The sequence below is a fragment of the Leptodactylus fuscus genome, chromosome 3 (genome assembly GCF_031893055.1).
Source record: "Leptodactylus fuscus isolate aLepFus1 chromosome 3, aLepFus1.hap2, whole genome shotgun sequence".
NCBI classification, from domain to species: Eukaryota; Metazoa; Chordata; class Amphibia; order Anura; family Leptodactylidae; genus Leptodactylus; species Leptodactylus fuscus.
In genome coordinates, this window is record NC_134267.1 from 7,647,501 (window position 1) to 7,673,548 (window position 26,048).

At 42.1% G+C, this 26,048-nt stretch overlaps 1 protein-coding gene across 2 annotated transcripts in view; it reads left to right on the plus strand.

The window, feature by feature from the left end:
• The first annotated feature begins 15,129 nt into the window (after nt 1–15,129).
• The window catches only part of KCNK12 (potassium two pore domain channel subfamily K member 12), a 91,890-nt gene continuing 80,971 nt past the window's right edge, over nt 15,130–26,048 (plus strand). For both annotated transcript variants that reach the window (XM_075267044.1, XM_075267045.1), the window contains exon 1: nt 15,130–15,624. In XM_075267044.1, coding sequence (XP_075123145.1) covers nt 15,282–15,624 — 343 coding nt within the window. In that variant the 5' untranslated portion in view covers nt 15,130–15,281. The remainder of the gene's footprint in view (nt 15,625–26,048) is intronic.

Below are 26,048 nucleotides of genomic sequence, written 5' to 3' on the forward strand. Positions count from 1 at the left end.
CCCTTTCCGTTGCGCTACATTGTATCTCTTCGGGATCTTCATTGCTACCTCTCTGTGCCAAGCTGAGAACCCGCAGGAATAGATTGGCCATTTTTCTCCGCTGTTACACGAGATTTCAAGGCACAACTTTAGTAACATTTATCAAATAACCCGACTCCTGAGGAGAAGATACTTGAGCTCACAGTTCGATTCCTCTTCCCTCGGAGCCTTCGGGGACGTCGATGTTCAGGCTGTCGGAGGATCAGCAGAGATGATGGTGCAAATTCACAGCCCAGCAAGACAAAACTGTCTATAAGACATTGACACAAGCAATTGAGGATGAGCCCACCGCGGCCAGCTCAGCACTTCACACCCGTCTCTGCCCGAAATGTCCTTTAATATTTATTTGCTCATTTGTTACTCTCTTGCTTCGGAGAAGAGGAGGATTTGGAATCCGTCAAAGACGTCGCCCTGCCAATGCAGAATGTCTGCCGAAGAACAAGACGTACAAATGTGCCGAGTCTTCAAATCTGAGACGAGGCAAAAAATCAATACCCCCCCCCCACCCCAGTCTATGGGAAAAAATCCAACAAACAGAATGTGGTGTCCGGTATTGTGAACCCCTCAATGTCTCTACGTTATGTTGTGTAAGAATATTCTTGTAGAATCTAGTAACATATATCACTCCTTCTATATCCCTTTATGGCTCCAGTGCATTGAAAATAAAAAACTAAGTGAATTTGTTATCCTACAATTTTATGTATACAGCTCTTATGCAGACCTATGTGTCTCCATGGCGTCAATGAGTGATGTCATCGGTCTCTCTCCAGTGACTGCTGATTGGTCTCTGTGATCATGTGACTCTCAGGTCTCGGCCCCGGCTTGTGACGTACATGGGGACAACCCCTTTAAGTTAACTCTATGCATGAAGCACCTTAATCAAGTTTCCTTTAAATGAAATGTGTTTATAAGATTTCTATAATTTATCTGGATTCTTGTTCACCTGAGGGGATCATTTAGGAAATAATGATTTTTCTCTTTATTACAGGCAACATAATTAGTAAAATAAATGAAGGGAAAGGTCAGAGCTCCAGAAATGCTGCAGGAAAGCAAGAGAAAAAGCGCTTTATGGGGAAACAGACCAAGATAAGGCGACAATATCAGTATAACAGAAGTCTATAGTACCCTGGTAGGGACATGAACCACACAACACACCAGACACATACATACACACTTATACATATCCTATACCTATACTATACATATACATACACTATACAAGTAGATACACTAAGATAAGGCAACAATATCAGTATAACATAAGTCTATAGTACCCTGGTACTACACAACACACCAGACATATACATACACACTTATACATATCCTATACCTATACTATACATATACATACACTATACATGTACATACACTAAGATAAGGCAACACTATCAGTATAACATAAGTCTATAGTACCCTGGTAGGCACATGTACAACATAACACACCAGACATATACCACACTTCATATAACACTGTATATCTACAAACACTACACATTTAGGAATTTAACCATTAATTTGCCAAGCAGAAAATTTCTGCTTCAGCAATTCAAAGCGAATATTTTCTGCTTGTCAAGAACAGACAAGGACATAGAACGGGTTCTTAGAATGGATACATTTGTAGCAAAGTCTCACTAATAGATTTGTACAAGTTTAAGACTCGGTTAAGTCAGTCACCGATCCACCATCCAATCCCCGCATGTGTGTGAACCTAGTCTTATTTGTGCAAACATCTGCTTGATTTCATCTTTATTGTGTAACAGTTTGTGTAAATGTTCTGTAACTTTTCACTTCTGTTACATTGGCCCACATAACTAATGTAACCGGTCACTGACGTAAGTGTGGAACATCCTTGGCTCATCTCGGCGCACCTAGTTTGGGTTAAAATTTTTCAACTTGGGTGCGATGTTTCTGAAAAAGGAAGAGCGGCTTAACCGTGCCAAAATTGTATCTAAGTAAGTCAACTGAAATATGGTATACACATAAAGTAGACAGTATAAAGATACTCCAGATCTATCATCCAGCAGTAGTCACTGTGATAAATCTGGTGTATTTTCAGATTGCCTGTCTCACTGTACACTGCCTAAATATTAGTAAATCTGGGCCATTGAGCCTATAGCGTCATGTCACTTTACAGCTCAGATACAACATGACCGATACAATGAAGCGTGAGTATACAGGAGATGAATATACTGTATTAGAAACCATGTATATTCCCAGGGCTTTATGGTTGGCACAACAAACCTAGAACATTATTAATTGCCAGCACATGCGATGAGACACGACGCACTTGATTACTCATCCGTATTTTAGCTCAGGCTCGTAACTTACAACCTTTCTGCTTTTATTGCTTCACCCTTCTTTTTTCTTTTTTTTTTGTAGATTGTGAGCCCCACATAGAGCTCACACTGTACATTTTTCCCTATCAGTATGTCTTTTTTGGAATATGGGAAGGAAATCCATGCAAACACGGGGAGAACATACAAACTCATTGCAGATGTTTTTTTGCCCTTGGTGGGATTTGAACACCAGGACTCCAGCGCTGCAAGTCTGCAGTGCTAACCACTAAGCCACCGTGTGGCCCCTCTTTACCCTTCTTTTTGTGCTAATACTAAGTTGTTGTTGCTTTCGTTATACAGGAATGGGGTTCCATCGCTTATTTAGTAATATATTATAATTGAATAAGCATGTCCCTATTGATTGAAAGGGAATCCTGACCGCAGACATTTATATTGTATCCGTAATATATGGATGACATAAAGCAACCTATTAGGGGAACTGTTAGGAACTGGATGCAACAAATAGCTCAGTAAGTCCTGGGCAGCTAGTATCCCCAAGTGCTGGGGCAAAAACAGTCCTGGGTGTGCTACGCTCTCCCAACTGGAGCAGAACAAGGCCCCAAAGTTCTTTACCAGCGCTCCTGATGGTGGAGTTGGACTTGGTTAAAGTCCATGGCCCGGATCCGCAACTGCCCAGAGAGCAACACTCACCCAGCGAACCCCGAGTAGGAGGACTCGGACACTAACCTTAGAGTGAAGTCCCAGAGAGAAGATGGTTTGGAGTGGTAGGTGAACAGGAAGGTAATCCAGGGAGTTGACGCAGATACCCAAGGAGCAGATTCGTGGTCACGCCAAGTCGATAACTGGAGGTGACGTGGTATCAGAAGGCAGAAGCGTAGCCTAAATAGCCTCAGGCCCGCCGCTGACCCACCTGACCCCGGAAGTGCCGGTTCTGGTGCTAGGGGGAAACCAGAACCTCCGCACAATCAAGCGGAAGCTTGCGGCCTATCCCAGCGCCAGTACAGGCACTTGATAGGGATTGGGTCGGGTGCCTCCGCACAACACAGCAGGAACAAGGAGTGAGCCAGGTCTGACTCACAACAGTTACACCAGGGGTAGGGAACCTTTGGCTCTCCAGCTGCTGTGAAACTACAACTCCCAGCATGCTCCATTCACTTCCATGGGAGTTCCCAGAACAGCAGAGCCAGTATGCATGCTGGGAGTTGTAGTTTTGCAACAGCTGGAGAGCCGTACGTTCCCTACCCCTGAGTTACACAGTCCAGAATCTCATAGAGTCTCTTGCACACATGTATCAAGCGTTCACATTCTGTGTCTACCATATCCACCCAAACCATAGGGCCAATGGGTGGAGAGCTACAAAGTGTCCCAAATGTGCCAGAATTGTTCTGAATTTTTCTACCAATTTTGGAAAATTCTGCCCATTCTGGCCCAAAACAAGGCAAAAAAGTGGGAGTTGGATTGGAACTTAAATGCTTCAATGAAAAGTTGGCATCAGCCCAAATCTGTCTGATACCGGTGGGGGCCGGTTCTGAGCTAGTGAGTGTTTTTATAGGGTCTACATATTTGGGTGCAATATTTGCAAAACCCCAATCCCCTCCCAGCCCTCCCCATCTTTTCTCAGCGTTAGACCCACCAATAGGGAATAATCATAATAGGCAAGTAACTAAGCGATGCCAATGGAGACAAATGGAAGCAATATGGAAAACGAAAAAAGACTTCCTGTGGATTTATGACAGTACGAGCAGGTAATGAGACTTTGCTTTGTGCCGAAGTGCATATCCAATAATGAAAATATAGTAATTGTAATGCGCTATAAACCGCCGTCATTACCTAATTATATAGCACAAGCCCAGGAGAAATAATTATAGATGATAGATGATCGGAGACAGAAGTAAGAGACAGACATAACCTGCCATGGAAATGTGCAGATCTGCAGGGAAAGACCGCTCGGTCGCCAGATAACCCCGAAGAAGTCGCCGATACTCGCTTATGACTTGTAAGAGGGGGAGGGGTGGGGAGATAAATAGGTGTTTAACATGAGGGGATGCAATTATAGGGAAAAGAAGAACTTGGATCAGGAAATAAAACCAAAATGCAAAACTCACTTATAAGATATAATAATATAATAATACGCGTAGACGCCGGGTATGTGCTTTATGGCAGCTGCAAAGGGTAATTATAGAGTACCGATGCATTACATATGTCATACGTCCTTCATATCATGAAGTCTGTGCAAAAAGAATTGACTTTGTAATATATCATGTTAAAGTAAAATGCTCCTTTCCCTCCCCCATATCCGACTGTAGTGATGGCTCAGAGTCTCTGCACTCACTGAAAACTGAAAAGTAACTAAACTAAAGCCATTAAACTCTCACCGATGGGATTGCAGAGCATATATAGGAGTAATCTGTAGGTTCTGATATCTGGGGTCATTTTATGGCATGGGGTCTGGATTATTTGGGGGTCTGACGTCTGAAGTATGAAGTCATTTTAGGGTTTGACCTATGAGGTCTTAAAGCGTACATCCAGTTATATATAAACTTTACATAAATGAATAGTCCAGGTTAAAATATGAAAACTTATAATATATCTTATTAAAAAAATATATGTTCCTCTCCACTTTTCAGATTTTCTTCCCCATATTAGTAATGTAGAGGGGAGGGGGGTAAGAAAAGACTCAAATAATTGCTACTGTTACATTTTGGTATTCCTTGCAAATTTTAACACTGCTAGGTTGTAGATGAGAGGCTAATAGTGCACAGAATGAGGCAATAAATCAGTTAACCAGTCTATAGGAGATTCCTACTCAACTCATCCTTGTTTCATAGACTTGTATATGTGATACTGAATACTGAGATGGATATAAGGTATACAAGCAGTCAGACTGAAGATAAGGAGCAGGAGAACAGCTTAACACAACAGATAAGATAGTCACATGGTATAGAGATAGTCACATAAGGTAGTCACATGGTATATAGACAGTCACATAAGATAGTAACATGGTATATAGACAGTCACATAAGATAGTCACTTGGTATATAGACAGTCACATAAGATAGTCACATGGTATATAGACAGTCACATAAGATAGTCACATGGTATATAGACAGTCACATAAGATAGTCACATGGTATATAGACAGTCACATAAGATAGTAACATGGTATATAGACAGTCACATAAGATAGTCACTTGGTATATAGACAGTCACATAAGATAGTCACATGGTATATAGACAGTCACATAAGATAGTCACATGGTATATAGACAGTCACATAAGATAGTCACATGGTATATAGACAGTCACATAAGATAGTAACATGGTATATAGACAGTCACATAAGATAATCAGATGGTATATATACAGTCACATAAGATAGTCACATGGTATATAGACAGTCACATAAGATAGTCACATGGTATATAGACAGTCACATAAGATAGTCACATGGTATATAGACAGTCACATAAGATAGTCACATGGTATATAGACAGTCACATAAGATAGTCACATGGTATATAGACAGTCACATAAGATAGTCACATGGTATATAGACAGTCACATAAGATAGTCACATGGTATATAGACAGTCACATAAGATAGTCACATGGTATATAGACAGTCACATAAGATAGTCACATGGTATATAGACAGTCACATAAGATAGTCACATGGTATATAGACAGTCACATAAGATAGTCACATGGTATATAGACAGTCACATAAGACAGTCACATGGTATATAGACAGTCACATAAGATAGTCACATGGTATATAGACAGTCACATAAGATAGTCACATGGTATATAGACAGTCACATAAGATAGTCACATGGTATATAGACAGTCACATAAGATAGTCACATGGTATATAGACAGTCACATAAGATAGTCACATGGTATATAGACAGTCACATAAGATAGTCACATGGTATATAGACAGTCACATAAGATAGTCACATGGTATATAGACAGTCACATAAGACAGTCACATGGTATATAGACAGTCACATAAGATAGTCACATGGTATATAGACAGTCACATAAGATAGTCACATGGTATATAGACAGTCACATAAGATAGTCACATGGTATATAGACAGCCACATAAGATAGTCACATGGTATATAGACAGTCACATAAGATAGTCACAGGGTATATAGACAGTCACATAAGATAGTCACATGGTGTATAAACAGTCACATAAGATAGTCACATGGTATATAGACAGTCACATAAGATAGTCACATGGTATATAGACAGTCACATAAGATAGTCACATGGTATATAGACAGTCACATAAGATAGTCACAGGGTATATAGACAGTCACATAAGATAGTCACATGGTGTATAAACAGTCACATAAGATAGTCACATGGTATATAGACAGTCACATAAGATAGTCACATGGTATATAGACAGTCACATAAGATAGTCACATGGTATATAGACAGTCACATAAGATAGTCACAGGGTATATAGACAGTCACATAAGATAGTCACATGGTATATAGACAGTCACATAAGATAGTCACATGGTATATAGACAGTCACATAAGATAGTCACATGCTATAGAGACAGTCACATAAGATAGTCACATGGTATATAGACAGTCACATAAGATAGTCACATGGTATATAGACAGTCACATAAGATAGTCACATGGTATATAGACAGTCACATAAGATAGTCACATGGTATATAGACAGTCACATAAGATAGTCACATGGTATATAGACAGTCACATAAGATAGTCACATGCTATAGAGACAGTCACATAAAAGATTAAAAAATAACATAAAAGTTATAAACATGTAGAATATAAATCTAATAATCTGAGGACCACGGATAGTTCTTGATATACTCGTTTTACTTCTCATACATCAGACACTTCCTTGGGAATCCGGCCATTTTAGTATTTGGTCTTGTACTATCAAGTGAAGGCAGAATGAAGAAGAATGAAGAGATGAATCTCCCCAGAAATACTCTGCAGTAACATGATATATAGCGCAACACAGTAACACGTAGCTCCAGCCCGGCCACATCGCTATCTGCCGCATGTCGTCCTCTGAGACATGAAATCCATGTCGCCTGCCACATACTATAATCATCTCGTGCCGCGTTCATATATTGCGGTGTCGACGGATATGACAAGGCCGGCCCTGTGCATTGTGTGTAGTGATGGCGAATGGCGGCGGCGGCTGTGATGATAATAACAGTTATTACTATTACTGCTAATATGTGTCATTTATACAGGAGACATGTAAATTGTTCATGGCTATAGGCAGTGACTGGCTGCGTCGGGTTACATGGCTGTACATCACCTCAAGAAAATAGGCAAAGATGGCGGAGACCACAGGAGCAGGCGAGTAGTGGTGGGCTGTTTGTTTTTTTGTTATATCCTTCAGCCATTAGTCCAATTTGTAATGTTATCCCATAGCCACAGGATTTGTCCTCCAAATGGGGCAACAGGCACAATGCCGCTCCATTCACTGTCTATGTCGGAGATTCGCCAGCCTGGTCAAGCCATGGAAAATGAATGGAGTGTCAATGTGTTCCAGTTAGATGGAGAATGGGACCCCCCCATTCTTGTGATGATGGGGACCCCAGCTGTCAATCTCCAATGATCAGCATAAGCCCTTTAAAAATTGGGCTAACCCCATTCCTTTCTTCTCATGGACGACCCCTTTAAGGTCCCTGTCTACTTGGATTCATCAGACATTGGATCCATTACAGGTAGAGATGAGCGAATAGTATTAGAAACATAGTTTCAAATACCTCGCTCCATAGGGATGAATGGAAGCAGCTGGCGCGCGGCCGGCGCTTAACCACTTGGTGTTTTGCCGCTTCCATTCATGCCTATGGGAGTGAGGTATTCGAAACTATGTTTCGAATACTATTCGAATCAACTCTAGTTACAGAAACCAGAAGCCATGATGATAGTGTGAGTCTGTGGGGTAGATTTATTGGGGTCTCTACTTCAGGGACAACCTTTGGTCCCCTGTCCTGAGATGTCCTGGTCCTGATCCAGTTGATGGCCACTTTTGGAATCAAATGGCCCGATCATGTTCTTCTTTGGGGTATAAATGTCTGCACCCTGTTTCCTTCCTGGTTTTCTCCCTTTCCAACCTCCCCATTGACTTTTGGTGCAGATTTTGCTACTATGGATTTAGCAGAGGTGACGTCCAAGGTGACCCTAGAGAAGACTTTGCCTGCAGAGATGTGCACGGCCCGGCGATTTTTCAGTTTTTTCCTTCTATTTGAGCGCAGTTCATTTCAGCTCAGTCTGAACCAGACGAATTTGGAGAATTTAACAACTCAATAAGTTTGCGGTGTACACCCTCCATAGACGGGCGCACTCATTTATACACAGCTCCAGGCTCTACAAATTCACAATTTTATGACCAAGTTTAATCTTCTCTAAGTAACAAGAAATCTATTAAAATAAAGCAACACAAGCAAATTGATTTCTCTGAAGCTTAAAAATCTACAGTATATCCACATGAGCCTAAACGTAAGGCACCCGGAGTCCCCGGCGATAACCCTCCATCATATCGGATTAACACATGGTGCATTGCAAAAGTATTCACCCCCCAACAAGTCTACAGATGTGTCTGGATTATACAGGGAAATAACAGGTACAATGGGACTTATCAAACAAAACGCAAATACATTTTAACATAATTGATACAATTGTCACTTTTTAAACACTTTGAGGCCAAAGCCCCATTGAAACACAACTTTTCTTGTTGCAGATTTTGTTGCATTTTTTGGAGCCAAAGTCAAGAATGGCTGCAAGAGGAATGGGAAATATATGGGAAGTTCTTAAAATTGAGCCCGGGTGCCGAAACTATCTCTGCCCACTGTCAGGAAGGGCGTCCCTGACATTCTAGCTGGGCTCTGAGGAACGCCCCTCCTGGCTGTACTCGTCCATAGCCCTGTACTGTCAGAGGGGGCGCTCTTTACCGCCCAGTGATGACACTAAACTGTGAGGAACGCCTCCCCTGACTGGACTTGCCTACAAAATTGGAAAGTGTCATTCTTTTTTTAGGCTTAGTGGACAGAGTTAAAATTGAATGATTTGTTCCTTTTTAAAAAAAAAAAAAAAAAAAATACAGATAGTTGTATGGAGAATTCTTTAATATATCATCCAGAATTCTTTAGAAATATGTTTAAGAGGAGAACTTGGTTTACAGAATAAGCACTGCTCAGATCTGCATCGCACGGATACACATGGGACATTTGCAGGGTATATTTTGCACCACTGAAAATCTAAATCTAAGCAATAGTCATAAGGAATTCATAGAGCATGAATGCACACAATGCACAATCCAGGGGGTAACATGGTGGCTCAGTGGTTAGCACTGCAGCACTGGAGTCCTGGGTGTGAATCCTGCCAAGAACAACATCTGTAAGGAGTTTGTATGTTCTCCCCATGTTTGCATGATTTCCTCCCATTCTACTAAGACATACTGATAGGAAAAAAAGTATATTGTGAACCCTATATGGGGCTCACAATCTACATCAAAAACAAAAGCAAGCAAAAAACAATGAACAATCCAAATTAATGGGATGTTTTTGCTGTCTGTGAGCACGCCCTAAGTCGCTGGGTCTGTGTATGATGGGCGACGCCATTAGCCCGCTGTGTCGTCATGCCTTGGCATTGCTTGCTTCCATTTATATGGCTGGGCACCTCTGGGTACAAACAATCTGAACATCTTGATATTGACATACCCAGAGGCCGCCGCGGTCCTAGAGCTGAAGTTCTCCACCTGTTTAGTAGCAGCTGCTGCGCTGACAAGTGACAATCTGTTATAGCACAATACACATTGTCAGGGTATCCGCAGAGCTGTGGGCCGTGTTCACACTGCTTGCTCCCAGCAGCTGCTTAGTACCCAGGATAGCAGCAGAAGAAATATGAGATAGTAAATGGGAGTAAAGTCACTGTCAATATGCGGTATTATTTATCTTCTTGCCATTTACCTTTAAGATCGCTACATTGATTTTTTTAGAACGGAGTCTGTCTTTGGCATACTAAGGACGTGCACAATGTCGCCACAGCAAGGCGAATATTATTCCCCAATATTATATGGAACGCTAAAGGTGAAGAAGTGAATAGGACGATATATGACTCCCCGACCCCCGCTCCTACCCAGACCTGCCTCCACTTGGGCTCCAGGCTACTGCTGTATACTATATCTAGGTAAGGGACAAGATCAGGACCCAACGTGGGGCGGAAGTAGAGTATAGTAAAATATCTATATGATTAATCTAATACTTAATGTCCAATTTAAAAGAAACCGCAATGTCAGAGGGCCCATGCCTCTGTCTCATGAAGGAAACTTCTGTCCACGTGTCTTATTAAGATAAATGGATGTTATAAAAGACTTATAAATACTTACAGTTGTGTTCTTCCTTACCTTTCCCAAGGGGTTGTCTCAAGATGATCATCTTTTCAGCATAACATGGTATTGTAATGTCTTATATCTTATACATGTCTAGGTGGAGTCACCCAGTGGTTGTCTTGTGAATTGCAGCCTGTCAAGGGTTTTGCTAGCATATCAAGATATTGTATTAAAGATGTTGCCCAGGATTTCACTATTAATAACCGATCCTTAGAATAGGCCATCAATAGCAGATGGAGGGGGTCAGACTCCAGATACCTGTCCCAGGACATAGCACCTGTACATTGCAGCAACAGATGAGGGTACAGAGAGAAGGATCCCCACCGATGTCCTATTGATCCATGTTGCAGAATTGCAACTTTTTTTGTTGCAAATCTTGATGCAATTTTTTTTAGCCAAAGCCGGGAGCGGATTGAGCAAAAGGTAGAAGTGTAAGAACTTCCTCTACATCTCCCATTCCCTATTGTAGCCATTATTGGCTTTGGCTCAAAAAATGTAACAAAATCTGCAACAAAAAAGCTGCATTTCTGCGATGTGGGACCTCAGCCTTACAATGGTTTCATGAGAAAATGTAGATAAATTTAGCTCAATTCATATGGAAGTCACAGCAAAGTCTGGCGCGGATTCTATTCCCAGCAATTACTATATGAATAGCTTATAAATAAGCAACTTTCAGAATATTAAAGTAAAGGCGGGCAAGGCAGCTGGCGTGAGTCCACAAATCCATCACACATATGGTAGGGATCAATGAGATGTACATTAGACTATATGTAATTACCTTCTTCTGCCTGGTGAACTATTGCATCGACTCCTGAGATTTACCTATGAAAATATTTACTGACCCAAACTCAGAACATCGGTTTGTACTTAGAAAAAATATATATAATTATAGAGGAGGGGGCTGTGAATGAAGGGTAAAGGGGATGTCTGGTTTGGAAAAACTTTTTGTAAAACTTAGTTAGGGAATGAAGACTTTTCATTAGGTGGTCAATATTCTAGAACCTGATCATTCTGGAGGACTTGGCATGGCTACAAGGAGTCTGACACATGCTGGAGGACCTGGGGCGTACATGAATTACAAAGACAATCCATTGCTGTCATTGACTACTGTGTAATAAGATAAGATAATCCTTTAATAGTCCCACAGTGGGGAAATTTCAGCATGTTACAGCAGCCTAGTAATACAGATACAGGATAATACAGAGTAATATATTACAGGACACACATAAGCTGAGAAGAGAAGATATACTAGGAGTCCATAGCAGCTAAGGAACGGAAGAAGAAAGAAGGAAGACTTCATAGTCATAATCATTAGTTCTCTGTGCGGAGTGTCTTCGCTTGGTCTGATGTAGATTATACAGCCTGGTCGCGGTTGGAAGGAAGGACCTGCAATAGCTCCTTCTCACACTTGGTGTGAAGCAGACGGTCCCTTACAGTGCTGCCAAGTCCCATCAAGGTCCCATACATGTGGTGGGATTTGTTCTCCTGCATGGAGGTCACCACAGACAGTATCCTTCTGTCACCCACCACCTGTACTGGGTCCAGGGGGCTCCCCAGGACAGAGCTGGCCCTCCTGATCAGCCTGTCAAGTCTATTTCTGTCCCTGGTTGATATACTGCTCCCCCAGCAGGCCACACCGAAAAAGATGGCTGAGACAACCACAGAGTAGAAGAAGGCCCTAAGAAGTGTCCCCTGGACTCCGAAGGCCCTCAGCCTCCTGAGCAGGTAGAGTCTGCTGTGGCCCTTTCTGTGCAGCGCCCCCAGGTGATCAGCCCAGTCTAGTTTATTATTGAGGAGCACGCCCAGATACTTATAGGTCCTGACTATCTCAATACATGTTCCTTGGATCTACCCCAGGGTCGGAGCACTTCTCTGTTTACTAAAATCCACCACCATCTCCTTGGTCTTCCCAGCATTAATCCTGAGCTGGTTCTGCTGGCACCATTCCACAAAGTCCCGGTGTAAGTCTCTGTATTCCTTATCGTCGCCATCAGTGATAAGGCCGACTATAGCAGAGTCATCGGAGTACTTCTGTAAGTAACAGTTGGAGGAGTTGTGCCTAAAGTCAGCAGTGTACAGTGTGAAGAGAAATGGGGCAAGAACTGTACCTTGTGGTGGCCCCGTACTACAGATTACAGGGTCAGACACACCGTCCTGGGCTCTCACATACTGAGGGCGGTTTGTCAGGTAGTCTAGGATCCAGTAGGACAGGTGATGGTCCCTCCACCAAGGTTCAGCTTCTCCCTCAGTAGCCCTGGCTGAATGGTGTTGAACGCACTGGAGAAATCACAGAACATTATTCTCACAGTGTTCCCGGGTTTCTCCAGGTGAGAGAGAGCTCTGTGAAGAAGGTGGATGATAGTGTCATCTACCCCAATGCCCGGCCAATAGGCAAACTGGAGGGGGTCCACTGTACATGTCACCTGTATGGCGCATGATACTGTATGTGTCACCTGTATGACACATGTTACTATATGTATCACCTGTATTGCACATTACTGTATGTATCACGTGTATGGCACATGTTACTGTACGTGTCACATGTATGGTACATGTTACTTTATGTATCACCTGTATGTCACATGTTTATGTATGTGTCACCTGTATGACACATGTTACTATATGTATCAGGTGTATGACACATGTTACTGTATGTATCACCTGTATGGCACATGTTATTATATGTATCACCTGTATGGTACATGTTACTGTATGTATCACGTGTATGACACATGTTACTATATGTGTCACCTGTATGGCACATGTTACTATATGTATCACCTGTATGACACATGTTACTGTACGTGTCACCTGTATGACACATGTTACTATATGTATCACGTGTACAGTGCTCCTCTTATCCTTCTTTTATATCACTGTTTTTCCCTAGGACCACAGACAAAGCTTCTTCCCTGTCTTACTAAACATCTAAATGGTAAGTTCAGCTCTTCCACATCTGTATACATGTATGATAGCAGAGGAGCATAGTATGGGAAATAGCACATGTATATTCTCCATTGATCTGCTCCATGAGCGTAACATGTAAAGCCTCTATTATCTTCTCCTTAATGTATCCTTGTGTCTTGCTATCCTGCGTCCATGAGAAGGTGCAGCCCTTGATGTGCACTCACTGCTGTGTAGTAGAGCGGTGCAGGATCCAGGCATGATATCGCCTGCAGCAGCCCTTCCTCCTCAGTGCTGGAGATGACTGCTGACCTCAGTACAACACTGCGCTCTCCAAGGTGCTGAAGTCAGTGAGCAGGCAGCAAACTGCACAGAAACTACACTAAGCTGATTATGCAACCCAGAGCAAGCAAATGGGAGAAAGCACAGCTCTGTCTGCAGGAAGACACAAGTATTTCCTTAACTAAGAGAAAACGCCTTAATCTATTCCCCTCTATCGATACATTATATCCTATGGCTGCAGTAAGGAACCTGCTCAGATAGAAGATCACGCAAGACTCAAGGTATGTGTCTTCTACCAATGACTCCTATCCATAGATCAGAATTCTATCCATTTCATTATTGATGCTATTGTTCCTATAAGGCGTGTTGTCGATAGATGAGAAAACCATTATTGATTTGCATTACCCTGGATTTTTGCTGCTTTGCTCCTATGGTGATGTATAACCTTAGTATAGTTCCTATATACATTGTATAAGACTAGTATTAAGGTGTTGAATGTGAAACTTTGTCATCTTGTCTTTGTCATACAAAAGTTCATGAGCCAAATTTTTATTTCTGGTTCAAGGTACAAGCCAAGAAGAAAACCTTTAGCTCTATCTGCAGAGGTCACAGGGAATGGGCTGTCGTGAATGCAATGGATGGTTTTTGCAATGTCTAAAATCCCCTATTACAAACGGATAAGGATGAAATGGATACAAATTTCTAAGGAAAATCCTAAGGATTTGCACTGAAGGTCATGGGATGGGTGAAATATTATACATTGGGGGCATGTGGATTTGCATCCATTGAATATTAAGCTATATTATATAGCAGTATCTTTCGAGTATGCAACATTACCAAGTGCCATAAAACTACCTGCATGCATGGTCAGTGGATACTCAAGATCTCAGATGCTACATTGTACCGTGAGATGCCATGTGTTGTATCACTAACTACTGTGTCATCCACGCACAGAAGACCCACAGGCTGGAGATCCCCAAGGGCTTTACATTGAAACTTGATTTGTCAATGTCACCCGAACATAGATACAATGTAAAATGAGAAATTGGGAAGAATATAATCGCAGATTCCCATCAAATCTCTGGACCTTGCAGAATGCAGATTAACTCCGACCAGCCAAACCAGGGACAACCATCTGTAGACAGCACCGTCACCCACTTTACTGCACATGGAGCATTGCCTAAATAATAAGTCTCTGTGTCTCTCCCATGACAAGCGGTGCCCCCCCTGAACTCACAGAAGAAAAGGCGAATTATACTTTGTGGATTGTCTCCTTATGAAGTGTGGTCAAATGCCTCTCCATCCAATGAGGTGTTGGTTGCTGTCCAGCCGCCCAGTGGTGCTGAAATTTGGATGATGTCTAGCAGGAGAACTAAAAGCTGCTGTTGCTTACTGCCACTGAATGAAGACAACGGGAGATTCCTTCTCTTAGCCATTTTCATTGTACTTTACCTTATAGCAGGAGCCACAATCTTTTCCACCATAGAGAGTCCATCTGAAACTAAAGCTCATAACCGCTGGGACCGGGTCCTCAAGAACTTCAGTGAGTCCTTTAATATCAGCCTTCTAGAGCTGCGCTCATTCCTTAGAGATTATGAAGCAGCAATGGCAGCCGGGATCAGGGCAGACGCCCTCAGGCCAAGATGGGACTTCACTGGAGCGCTGTACTTTGTAGGGACCGTCGTCTCAACTATAGGTAAGAGCTGTGGAGGTGCAAATACAACTTTTACCTTCCATATTAAATAGTCCTAAACTATCTCTTTATAATCTATCTCCTATCTATCTATCTATCTATCTATCTATCTATCTATCTCCTATCTATCTATCTATCTATCTATCTATCTATCTCCTATCTATCTATCTATCTATCTATCTATCTATCTCCTATCTATCTATCTATCTATCTATCTATCTCCTATCTATCTATCTCCTATCTATATCTATCTATCTATCTATCTATCTATCTCCTATCTATCTATCTATCTATCTATCTATCTCCTATCTATCTATCTATCTATCTATCTATCTATCTTCTATCTATCTATCTATCTATCTATCTATCTCCTATCTATCTATTTATCATCTATCTATCTATCTATCTATCTATCTATGTATCTCCTATCTATCTATCTATCTATCTATCTATCTATTTATCTATCTATCTCCTATCTATCTATCTATCTATCTATCTATCTCCTATCTATCTATCTATCTATCTATCAATCAATCATCTATCTATCTATCTATCTCCTATCTATCTATTTATCATCTATCTATCTATCTATCTATCTATCTATCTATCTATCTATCATCTCCTATCTATCTATCTATGTATCTCCTATCTATCTATCTATCTATCTATCTATCTATCTATCTATCTCCTATCTATCTATCTATCTATCTATCTATCTATCTCCTATCTATCTATCTATCTATCTATCTATCTCCTATCTATCTATCTATCTATCTATCTATCAATCAATCATCTATCTATCTATCTATCTATCTATCTCCTATCTATCTATCATCTATCTATCTATCTATCTATCTATCTATCTATCTATCTATCATCTCCTATCTATCTATCTATGTATCTCCTATCTATCTATCTATCTATCTATCTATCTATCTCCTATCTATCTATCTATCTATCTATCTATCTATCTATCTATCTCCTATCTATCTATCTATCTATCTATCTATCTATCTATCTATCTCCTATCTATCTATCTATCTATCTATCTATCTATCTCCTATCTATCTATCTATCTATCTATCTATCTATCATCTATCTATCTATCTCCTATCTATCTATCTATCTATCTATCTATCTATCTATCTATCTATCTGTCTATCTATCTGTCTGTCAGTCTTCTGTCATTTTCCTCACCAGACATTAACTCTTTGACTGTGTTTATACATTGTATCAGTTGGTGCATTGTATGAAAAGTTACAATTCAGCAGAATAATGTATGTATACACTAGCATGTTATAATGTATGTTGTCATGGTAACTGAAGTAAAAAACAAAATGCAAGGCTGCCCTCTATAGGCTTCATATAGATTGTGCCAGTCTTTGTGTGTAGCTTTGGATCTACATATGAGCCAAAGATTTGCTGCAGGGTTTCGCAGTAGAGTTTGTGCCTGAATATTATAATCTACATCATTAATGACTTATAATGGGGTCTCTATAAGACTTTTACTTGCACATACAGTCTGTCTATATAATATATATATATATATATATATATATATATATATGTACAGTACTGTGCCCAAGTTGCAGGTAGGTGTAAAAAAATGCTGCAAAATAAGAATGCCTAAAAAACAGTGTCAATAGTTTATTTTTAGAATAAAATTTAAATTTATAATTTACAATGTTGTTAAGTAACAAAATGAAGTGAATGAAAAAAAGAGAAATGTAAATCCCAACAATATTCGGTGTGACCTTTGCCCTTTGGAGGAGGAGTCCTGGGAGTGATGATCCCGCCCCCACAGAGCCCTGATCTCATCATCCTCCAGTCTGTCTGGGATGATATGAAGAGACAGACGGATTGGACAGGCAACATCCACAGAAGATCTGGGCTTAGTTCTCCAAGATGGCGGCGGGAACAACCTCCCTGCCCAGTGCTGCCAAAAACTGTCTGCAAGTCCCTGATTTGGGCAAAGGGCAAAGGTCACACCGAATATTGATGGGATTTACATTTCTATTTTCTTCATTCATTTCAATTTATTAAAATAAACTATTAACCCTTCGATTGCTGAAAGCATTCTTACTGTGAATCATTTTTTTCCATACCTGCCTAAAACTTTTACACAGTACTGTGTATGGGTATAAAAGTCTTGGCTGATGACTATTACTGATATTGCCAATTCCAATTCTCCACCATGACATATAAACCCAGCTGAATGAAGGCCCATGGGTGAACCTCCCCTTTAAGGAGAGACTGACACGTTGCAGCCATTAAGTATTCCCCAGGCTTTGCACCTAATTCAATCTAAGATTTGCCTGCGTCTGCTCTTGCAGGATACACGGCCATCAATATCAGCAGCTATTATAATATGTCCTTGTACTGAGGACACAGAACTGCACCGGCTCCGGCCAGGATGGCAAATATCTGCGCTCGGTGATCAATGTGCTCACAGTCCGGGCGATACGATTATTAGGATTCACGAATAAGTAGGAAAGAAATTGCAGTGATCCATTTCACGAGAGGAAACAACAGGAAACCTAGGAAAATGAGCACCCGCACAGCTTGTGGCATCACAGCAAAGTCATACCAAGAAATTGCAAAGTAATGTCCCCTATGGGGTATCACTGTGCTGCGATCAGGGGGTTGGTGGAGCAACGCCTCTTATATCAATGGCCGGGCCACAGTCCTTTCTTGTAACCAATCGCTCAGGGATTCTTCTTTCTTAAAGGAATTCTCCAGTTAAAGGGGTTCCCCGTGTTATGAAATGAGTAGGTTTGGAGATAACTTCATGATTGGTGGGGTCTGACCACTGGGATCTCCACCAATACCGAGTACAGAGCCGAGCACCGCACCGCGGCTCCATTCATTCTCTAGTGCCAAGGATTGAGGAGTAGAGCACTCGGGAATCTTTGGGGCTCCCACAGAGGAGGAGGGGAGCGGCAGGCCGGGGATGCGCTATAAGGCTGGGCTAACCAGACCTCATTCTTGGGATCAGTGGAAAGACCCTGCCAATCATGAAGATATCTGCTAACCTGTTGATAGGGAATTGGTTGATTACTTGATCCCGAGAACAGGGCTCCCATTTTCCCGTCCTAATGTATTGACAAGCTGATCATGCACCTTGTCATTTTATTCTATCTCCAGGACTTGCATAGAGAATGGATGGAGCAGCAGGGACTGGGGACCCGAATCCCCATTCTCAGGATCGGTGGAGGTCCTAGTGGCCTTGGGGGGAATAACTTTGTAACTTGGCGCATCTCCTTTAAAGGGTTTGTCCAGGGCTAAGAAAACAAAACCTATTTCCTTGGTTTGCAAATAGAATTGACTAAGTCTGAGCTGTTCTCATGCCACAAGTTCCAGTCTCAGGATCTCCTAGTCCCAGCTTTAGTCTCAGCATAGCAGAGAGCTCCTCCCCCGGTCTGTATGAGATTGAAGCAGATTGGCTATCTGGCTCAGCTCAGCCGCCCCTTCGATGACATCACTGCTCATGTACATCACAGTAAGAGGGGGAGGGGAGGTTTATGCTCTGGATCTACGTGAAAGTGAAAGTTATAGTAGAATAGTACAGGATTCACAATGACATTATAATAAGAAGTCATATTAAACCATTTCTTTAAAACCCTTTAACCCCTGACATCGCAGGATTTTCGGGGGTCGCTCTTGAATGAGCCCGATCTCTACCAGTCCTTGATATTCAGATTTTCCTCCACTTCCTAGGTGACATGTTTTCTTCATGCCAGTCATATTGATGGATAGTCAGAGATCGTCAGCGGTGCTATGGCGGACTTTGGTTGTCTTCTGCTTGGCAGTTTCTCATCCATCCTTCTTAAAAAATTGGTTTTATGATATAAGAAATCTGAAGAATCCTTAGAGACTGGAAAACATTAGTATAAAGGATCAGCAGCCGGCGGTTACATGGAAACTATATGTTGTATGTCATGCACGTGTTCTTACAGCAGAATTTCAGCACCTTAAGACCCCAAGCTTTGTTGTTGCAGATGTTGCTGCGATGCCTTGTAGCATTATACACTTAGGCTGGGCCCATGTGGTGTAAACACAACACGGCAAAAAATGCCATGGGAAAAAACGTAACATTTTACAGCCACTGTAGCGAATTCCATCCTCACAGTGCAGTAAAATATGCGCAGCGGACACGATGCAGTTTACAAAACCGTTGTGTTTCTGGAATTGCTGATGGTTTCCCTATATGCATAATGGAAGTCTCTGTGAACGTTCTGTGAAAAGCACTGCGAGAAAACTGCGATACATTGTTGTTGACGCGTTGCTCTTTTGCTGCGGACACTACGTGGGGCCTTCGCCTTAAAGGGATTATCCACATCTTGTAAATTCACGATCTATCCTTAGTTAACCATGATTAGGTCCGTGCACTAATGGCCAGCTCTGCACATCTGCCGCTCCTGTAAATACAATGTTTCTTTTATTGATTACAAAGCTCTGTACTCCACAGTGCCATCCATGTATTGTGGCAGTGCCTGGTATTGCATCTGTGTTCCATTTACGTGTATACTTTATAGTTGTGTTGATGGTTCTCCTTCCTTAGCATTCTTAATATGGTATCACTACCTAACTTCTATAATTACACTATGAACCAATATATGGCATGCTTTCATTTTTTGACAAATGATCAGTTTTTCATGTCTCTAATATATGTTTATTGCATGTTCTTAGTTATTACAATTTACTGCAATGACGTGCCCCCTGTGTGTTATATGGATATTTGGATATTTGGATATGGCAGAAGGGACTGGTCCACCTCATTTTCATGACCCTAGGGCCAACACTTCACTCCTTTCCTTACTAACAATGTAGCTGCTCTGGTGGAAGGAGTCCTTGGAGGTTCTTAAGACCCAATAGTTAGGCTGAGGCCCAACATTGAAGAAACGCTGCTTTTATTTGCAGATTTTGCTGCATTTTTTGAGCCTTACTTTGGCTCAAAAATTTGCAAAATTTGCAACAAAAAAAAGCAGCTTTTCCACAAGACGAGGCTTCAGCCATAAAGAGTTTTTGCTTGCACTTGATAGACCATTATTAGGATTGGTCATCGATATCAGATATGTGGGGGTCTGACATCGGACACTGCAGATCAATGCTGCAGCCTCTACACATAGCTGGTCAGTAGGTGTGCCAGGTGCCAGGTATCCTCAGGATAGGTCATCAATATCCAAAGCTCAGTAAACCTCCTTGAGGACGCAGTATTGAAGGGATGAGAATAATCCAGGGCTCTATAGCAAGCACATGGTCTGTCTCTGTTGTATTTATACCCTTGGATACAAAGCAATGCTATTTCAATACATTAGTAAGATTCCTTCCTAGCCTGAATAGTCTTGTCTTCAAGTCTCAATGCAAATCACACATCTTATTCTTATCTCATTGCACAATACTCCAGGAATCTTGTGTGCAACGTTTCCACTCTATTAGACATTAACTCATGTCCATCAGCGGTAGATTCACTTCAGTGAATGCTTTCAAAGCAAATGTTAGATTGTTGTATATTCTGCATGTGCTGTGGATTTATACAGTGCTGTGCACAAGATCTAGGCAGTCATGGAAAAAATGCTGCAAAGTAAGAATGTTCCATGCATTGGCTGTAACATAGATTATGTGACATTTTACAGCACTGTGCGACCATATAGGTTACGGCATTGTACGGTATTAATAATGGATTATCACAATGATTATTCCCGGGAATATCGACTCCTTGTTCATTTCCTGTTCTCAGCATATTCTGCATCTTATACATCCACTCGACAGGGAACAAAGTTTGCAGAGCTGAAAGGTTTGTCTATAGATGGAGCTGATAAAGCGCTACATGTGATCAATAAGCCAATGACTTTACCCTGCCTTATAATATCACACGTGCGCCATTTAGACGTCAGTAAATTATTTATTGCTTAGTTGGATACAAACATGTGACCTGCAGTAACCAACATGGCCTTCAGAAAGGAACGTATAAATTAGGACAAGGCTCGGGTCATTAGTCTATGGCTGCAGAGTAAATTACAAGACTTGCTAGGAAGGGCCGGAGTATTGAGATGCCTGGGACCTCCGTCTACTTCGTGGCCTCTACCATCCAGTGTAGCCATTCATGGTCCTAGCAAGCCGAGAAGTGGTGGCCAAATCCATTCATTTGTTAGATCAACATCTGAAACTCGAAATTATTTTGTAATATTTTACTGAGCATGTGAATGGGATAGAACAGTGAAACCTCTATGAGATAACCACTAAACATTGTATCGAAAAGCGAATGGTCTACTAGTGGCCATTGGTCAGTACGTATAACATATGGTGGAACTGAATACCTAGTGGTCAGTAACAGTCATGTAACTTGAAGTTTCTGGGCTCCAATGCAAAATCTGTAAAGGGACCCCTACCGAGGTTTTGTCATGTAGAATACTGGTATATTTATATGTCAGAGGGACATTTGGCCCCCCCTCAGGGCTCAGGGCCCGGTGGCGACTGCTACTTCAGCACCTCTTATATCTATGCCCCTGGGAAGCAAGAATAAGCAAGCAGGGGTAGACACAAACAGAAAAGGGCCCCTGTGCAAAAACCATATATGGGCCCCTTGCTGTCCAATAGCTCATCATAAAGCTACTGGGTGAGTTACAATGTAAACTCAATAGCTCAGGCTCATTTTATTTAATAGGAAGAATAATGCTGCTTGCTGCAGTCAAGGTGACAGCGGGCCCCCTTACCTACCAGGCCCATGGGCCGCTGCACAGGTTGTACCTATGGTATTTTGGTGCCTGAATACCCGAGTCCTTGGTGGGACTGATTTTGGTTTGGAAAAAAGAGAGTAGTTTTCTCAAAGAAACAGGGAATGTTTCAGTGATCCTCATTCACCTGGACTTCCAGCAGCATGATAATGGATTTTGCAAGGATTTAGGTGCAGAACTGACATAAATACAGACAGAGTATTCAGCCTGTGAACATAGCCTAGGCTGTTGTTGGACCTTCAATAGACTTCACTGCAGAAGGTTGTCTTTGCCTGCCATAGTAGGTCAGTTGATGTGCAGGTCCTAGAAGAATGATTTTGGTTCCCAGCAACTTAGATGAGACCCCATGTCTAGAAGGGGTAACCAATAATGGGCAAATAGTGCAAAAAAACAAGATACATTTCTGTATTGGGATATGCATTCATACATACAGCTCTTGTATTCCAACTGATGATATCTCTGGAAATAACATAGGCAGAACTGTGAAAGCCAAGAATCTCAGCTCTCATATGGCACCAGCAGCACGGTTCTATGTATTCTAATACCTGAGATATAAGTGTTAGAGGTGACTCCTCCGGCCTCAGCTTCTCTGTATTACACCCCTACTCTTCCTTCATCACAGTCAGAACCAGTAAAAAAAAATTTGCCAACAAAAACTGGGAAAAGAAAATATAAGAGACAGAGAGTGGATGTCAGTGCAGGATAGGAGACAAAATCTGTTACAATATCAATGACACAAATGCCGACAGAAAGTTACAAGTTGTTCAAAAGTTTCGCCATGTTTTAGGATACCGATGTGTCCGGCCTTATCATTCCTCATGGTTTGGATTTAGTATCCTGAGATGTGTGGCGGCCTGAAGTCTTTCTTGAACAGACCAATATTATGGGTTATGGGTTCTAGATTTTGTTAAGGACACGTTGATCCAGGGATTGGAGTAATTGGCAGGAGCCTCATGGTTTTTTTTTTGCCTTCCTCTGGATTGACACTATAGAGGATTGTAGGGTTATAGGTTGGACCTGATGGACTGATGTCTTCATCCAACCTCATCTACTATGTAACTATGTAACTATGTAAGATGAATGGCTTCCAACTTTGTCTTACAAAGTCAGGAAATGGGAGCAATGCAAAAAAAAAAAAAATATTTTAAAAAGTTGTCCTTCTCATGGTATCCATCAAAGGGTATATCAACACAAGATGAAAGGTAAGGGGGGGAGACATCTGTATCATTCAATAGGTCTAGTATTCAATATTCTGTATATAGTGTTAAAGTAAAAAATAATATCCATTGTGCAAAGAAAAATACATAGCAAAAAACAAATTAACAAAAAAAATGTAAAAAATTTAAACCGATGAATCTGGAAATTCTGCCTGATTGTAGGTGATATGTGATGATCTTAGCTTATTTTCCAGTTCCTATTCTTCTCTATGCCATCTGATTGATAAAGAGTTCTGGCTGAGTGAAGGATATGGAGAACCGTAATGATTGATGTAGACTGGAGCTTGCGTTGCGTCTCTGCATCTACCATCCATCTCTCTGGTAGGGAACTCAGCACAAAGTCATCTGACGGCTCAGAAGCGGCGGCGGCGGCTTTCAGTGTGACTGTAACGTGTGCTCACATTGCTTTGATGAAGATCCCTCCAGAGAAGGGATGATATTATTGTTTGGAATAAAGCACATTAACTTGCCACCGCAACGCACGGATGTGACCTAGAAACTATTTTTACCTCCGATACATAAAAGGAAATTGTTTCATCATGTAAAACAGACCGGTACTTAGACATTTCACTTGGAAAAAGATTTATATGTGTTCATTAATTTTTCCTTGAAATGTCTAGTCAAAAGGGGCAGTCCTGCGCTGACGGTGGGGAATACTATACAGTCCTGCACTGATGGTGGGGAATACTATACAGTCCTGCACTGATGGCGGGGAATACTATACAGTCCTGTACTGACGGTGGGGAATACTATACAGTCCTGTACTGACGGTGGGGAATACTATACAGTCCTGTACTGACGGTGGGGAATACTATACAGTCCGGCACTGATGGTGGGGAATACTATACAGTCCGGCACTGATGGTGGGGAATACTATACAGTCCTGCACTGACGGTGGGGAATACTATACAGTCCTGCACTGATGGTGGGGAATACTATACAGTCCTGCACTGACGGCGGGGAATACTATACAGTCCTGCACTGATGGCGGGGAATACTATACAGTCCTGCACTGATGGTGGGGAATACTATACAGTTCTGCACTGATGGCGGGGAATACTATACAGTCCTGCACTGATGGCGGGGAATACTATACAGTCCTGCACTGATGGCGGGGAATACTATACAGTCCTGCACTGATGGTGGGGAATACTATACAGTCCTGCACTGAGGGTGGGAAATACTATACAGTCCTGCACTGACGGTGGGGAATACTATACAGTCCTGCACTGATGGTGGGGAATGCTAAACAGTCCTGCGCTGACAATGGTGAATACTATACAGTCCTGCACTTATGGTGGGGAATGCTATACAGTCCTGCACTGACGGTGGGGAATACAATACAGTCCTGCGCTGACGGTGGGGAATACTATACAGTCCTGCACTGATGGCGGGGAATACTATACAGTCCTGCACTGATGGCGGGGAATACTATACAGTCCTGCACTGATGGCGGGGAATACTATACAGTCCTGCACTGATGATGGGGAATACTATACAGTCCTGCACTGATGGCGGGGAATACTATACAGTCCTGCACTGATGGCGGGGAATACTATACAGTCCTGCACTGATGGCGGGGAATACTATACAGTCCTGCACTGACGGTGGGGAATACTATACAGTCCTGCGCTGACGGTGGGGAATACTATACAGTCCTGCGCTGACGGTGGGGAATACTATACAGTCCTGCACTGATGGCGGGGAATACTACACAGTCCTGCACTGAGGGTGGGAAATACTATACAGTCCTGCACTGATGGCGGGGAATACTACACAGTCCTGCACTGAGGGTGGGAAATACTATACAGTCCTGCGTTGATGGTGGGGAATACTACACAGTCCTGCACTGAGGGTGGGAAATACTATACAGTCCTGCACTGATGGCGGGGAATACTATACAGTCCTGCACTGATGGCGGGGAATACTATACAGTCCTGCACTGACGGTGGGGAATACTATACAGTCCTGCCCTGACGGTGGGGAATACTATACAGTCCTGCACTGACGGTGGGGAATACTATACAGTCCTGCACTGACGGCGGGGAATACTATACAGTCCTGCACTGATGGCGGGGAATACTATACAGTCCTGCACTGATGGCGGGGAATACTATACAGTCCTGCACTGATGGTGGGGAATGCTATACAGTCCTGCACTGACGGTGGGGAATACAATACAGTCCTGCGCTGATGGTGGGGAATACTATACAGTCCTGCACTGAAGGTGAGGAATACCATACAGTCCTGCACTGATGGTGGGGAATACTATACAGTCCTGCACTGACGGTGGGGAATACAATACAGTCCTGCGCTGACGGTGGGGAATACTATACAGTCCTGCACTGACGGTGGGGAATACTATACAGTCCTGCACTGATGGTGGGGAATACTATACAGTCCTGCACTGACGGTGGGGAATACTACACAGTCCTGCACTGAGGGTGGGAAATACTATACAGTCCTGCACTGA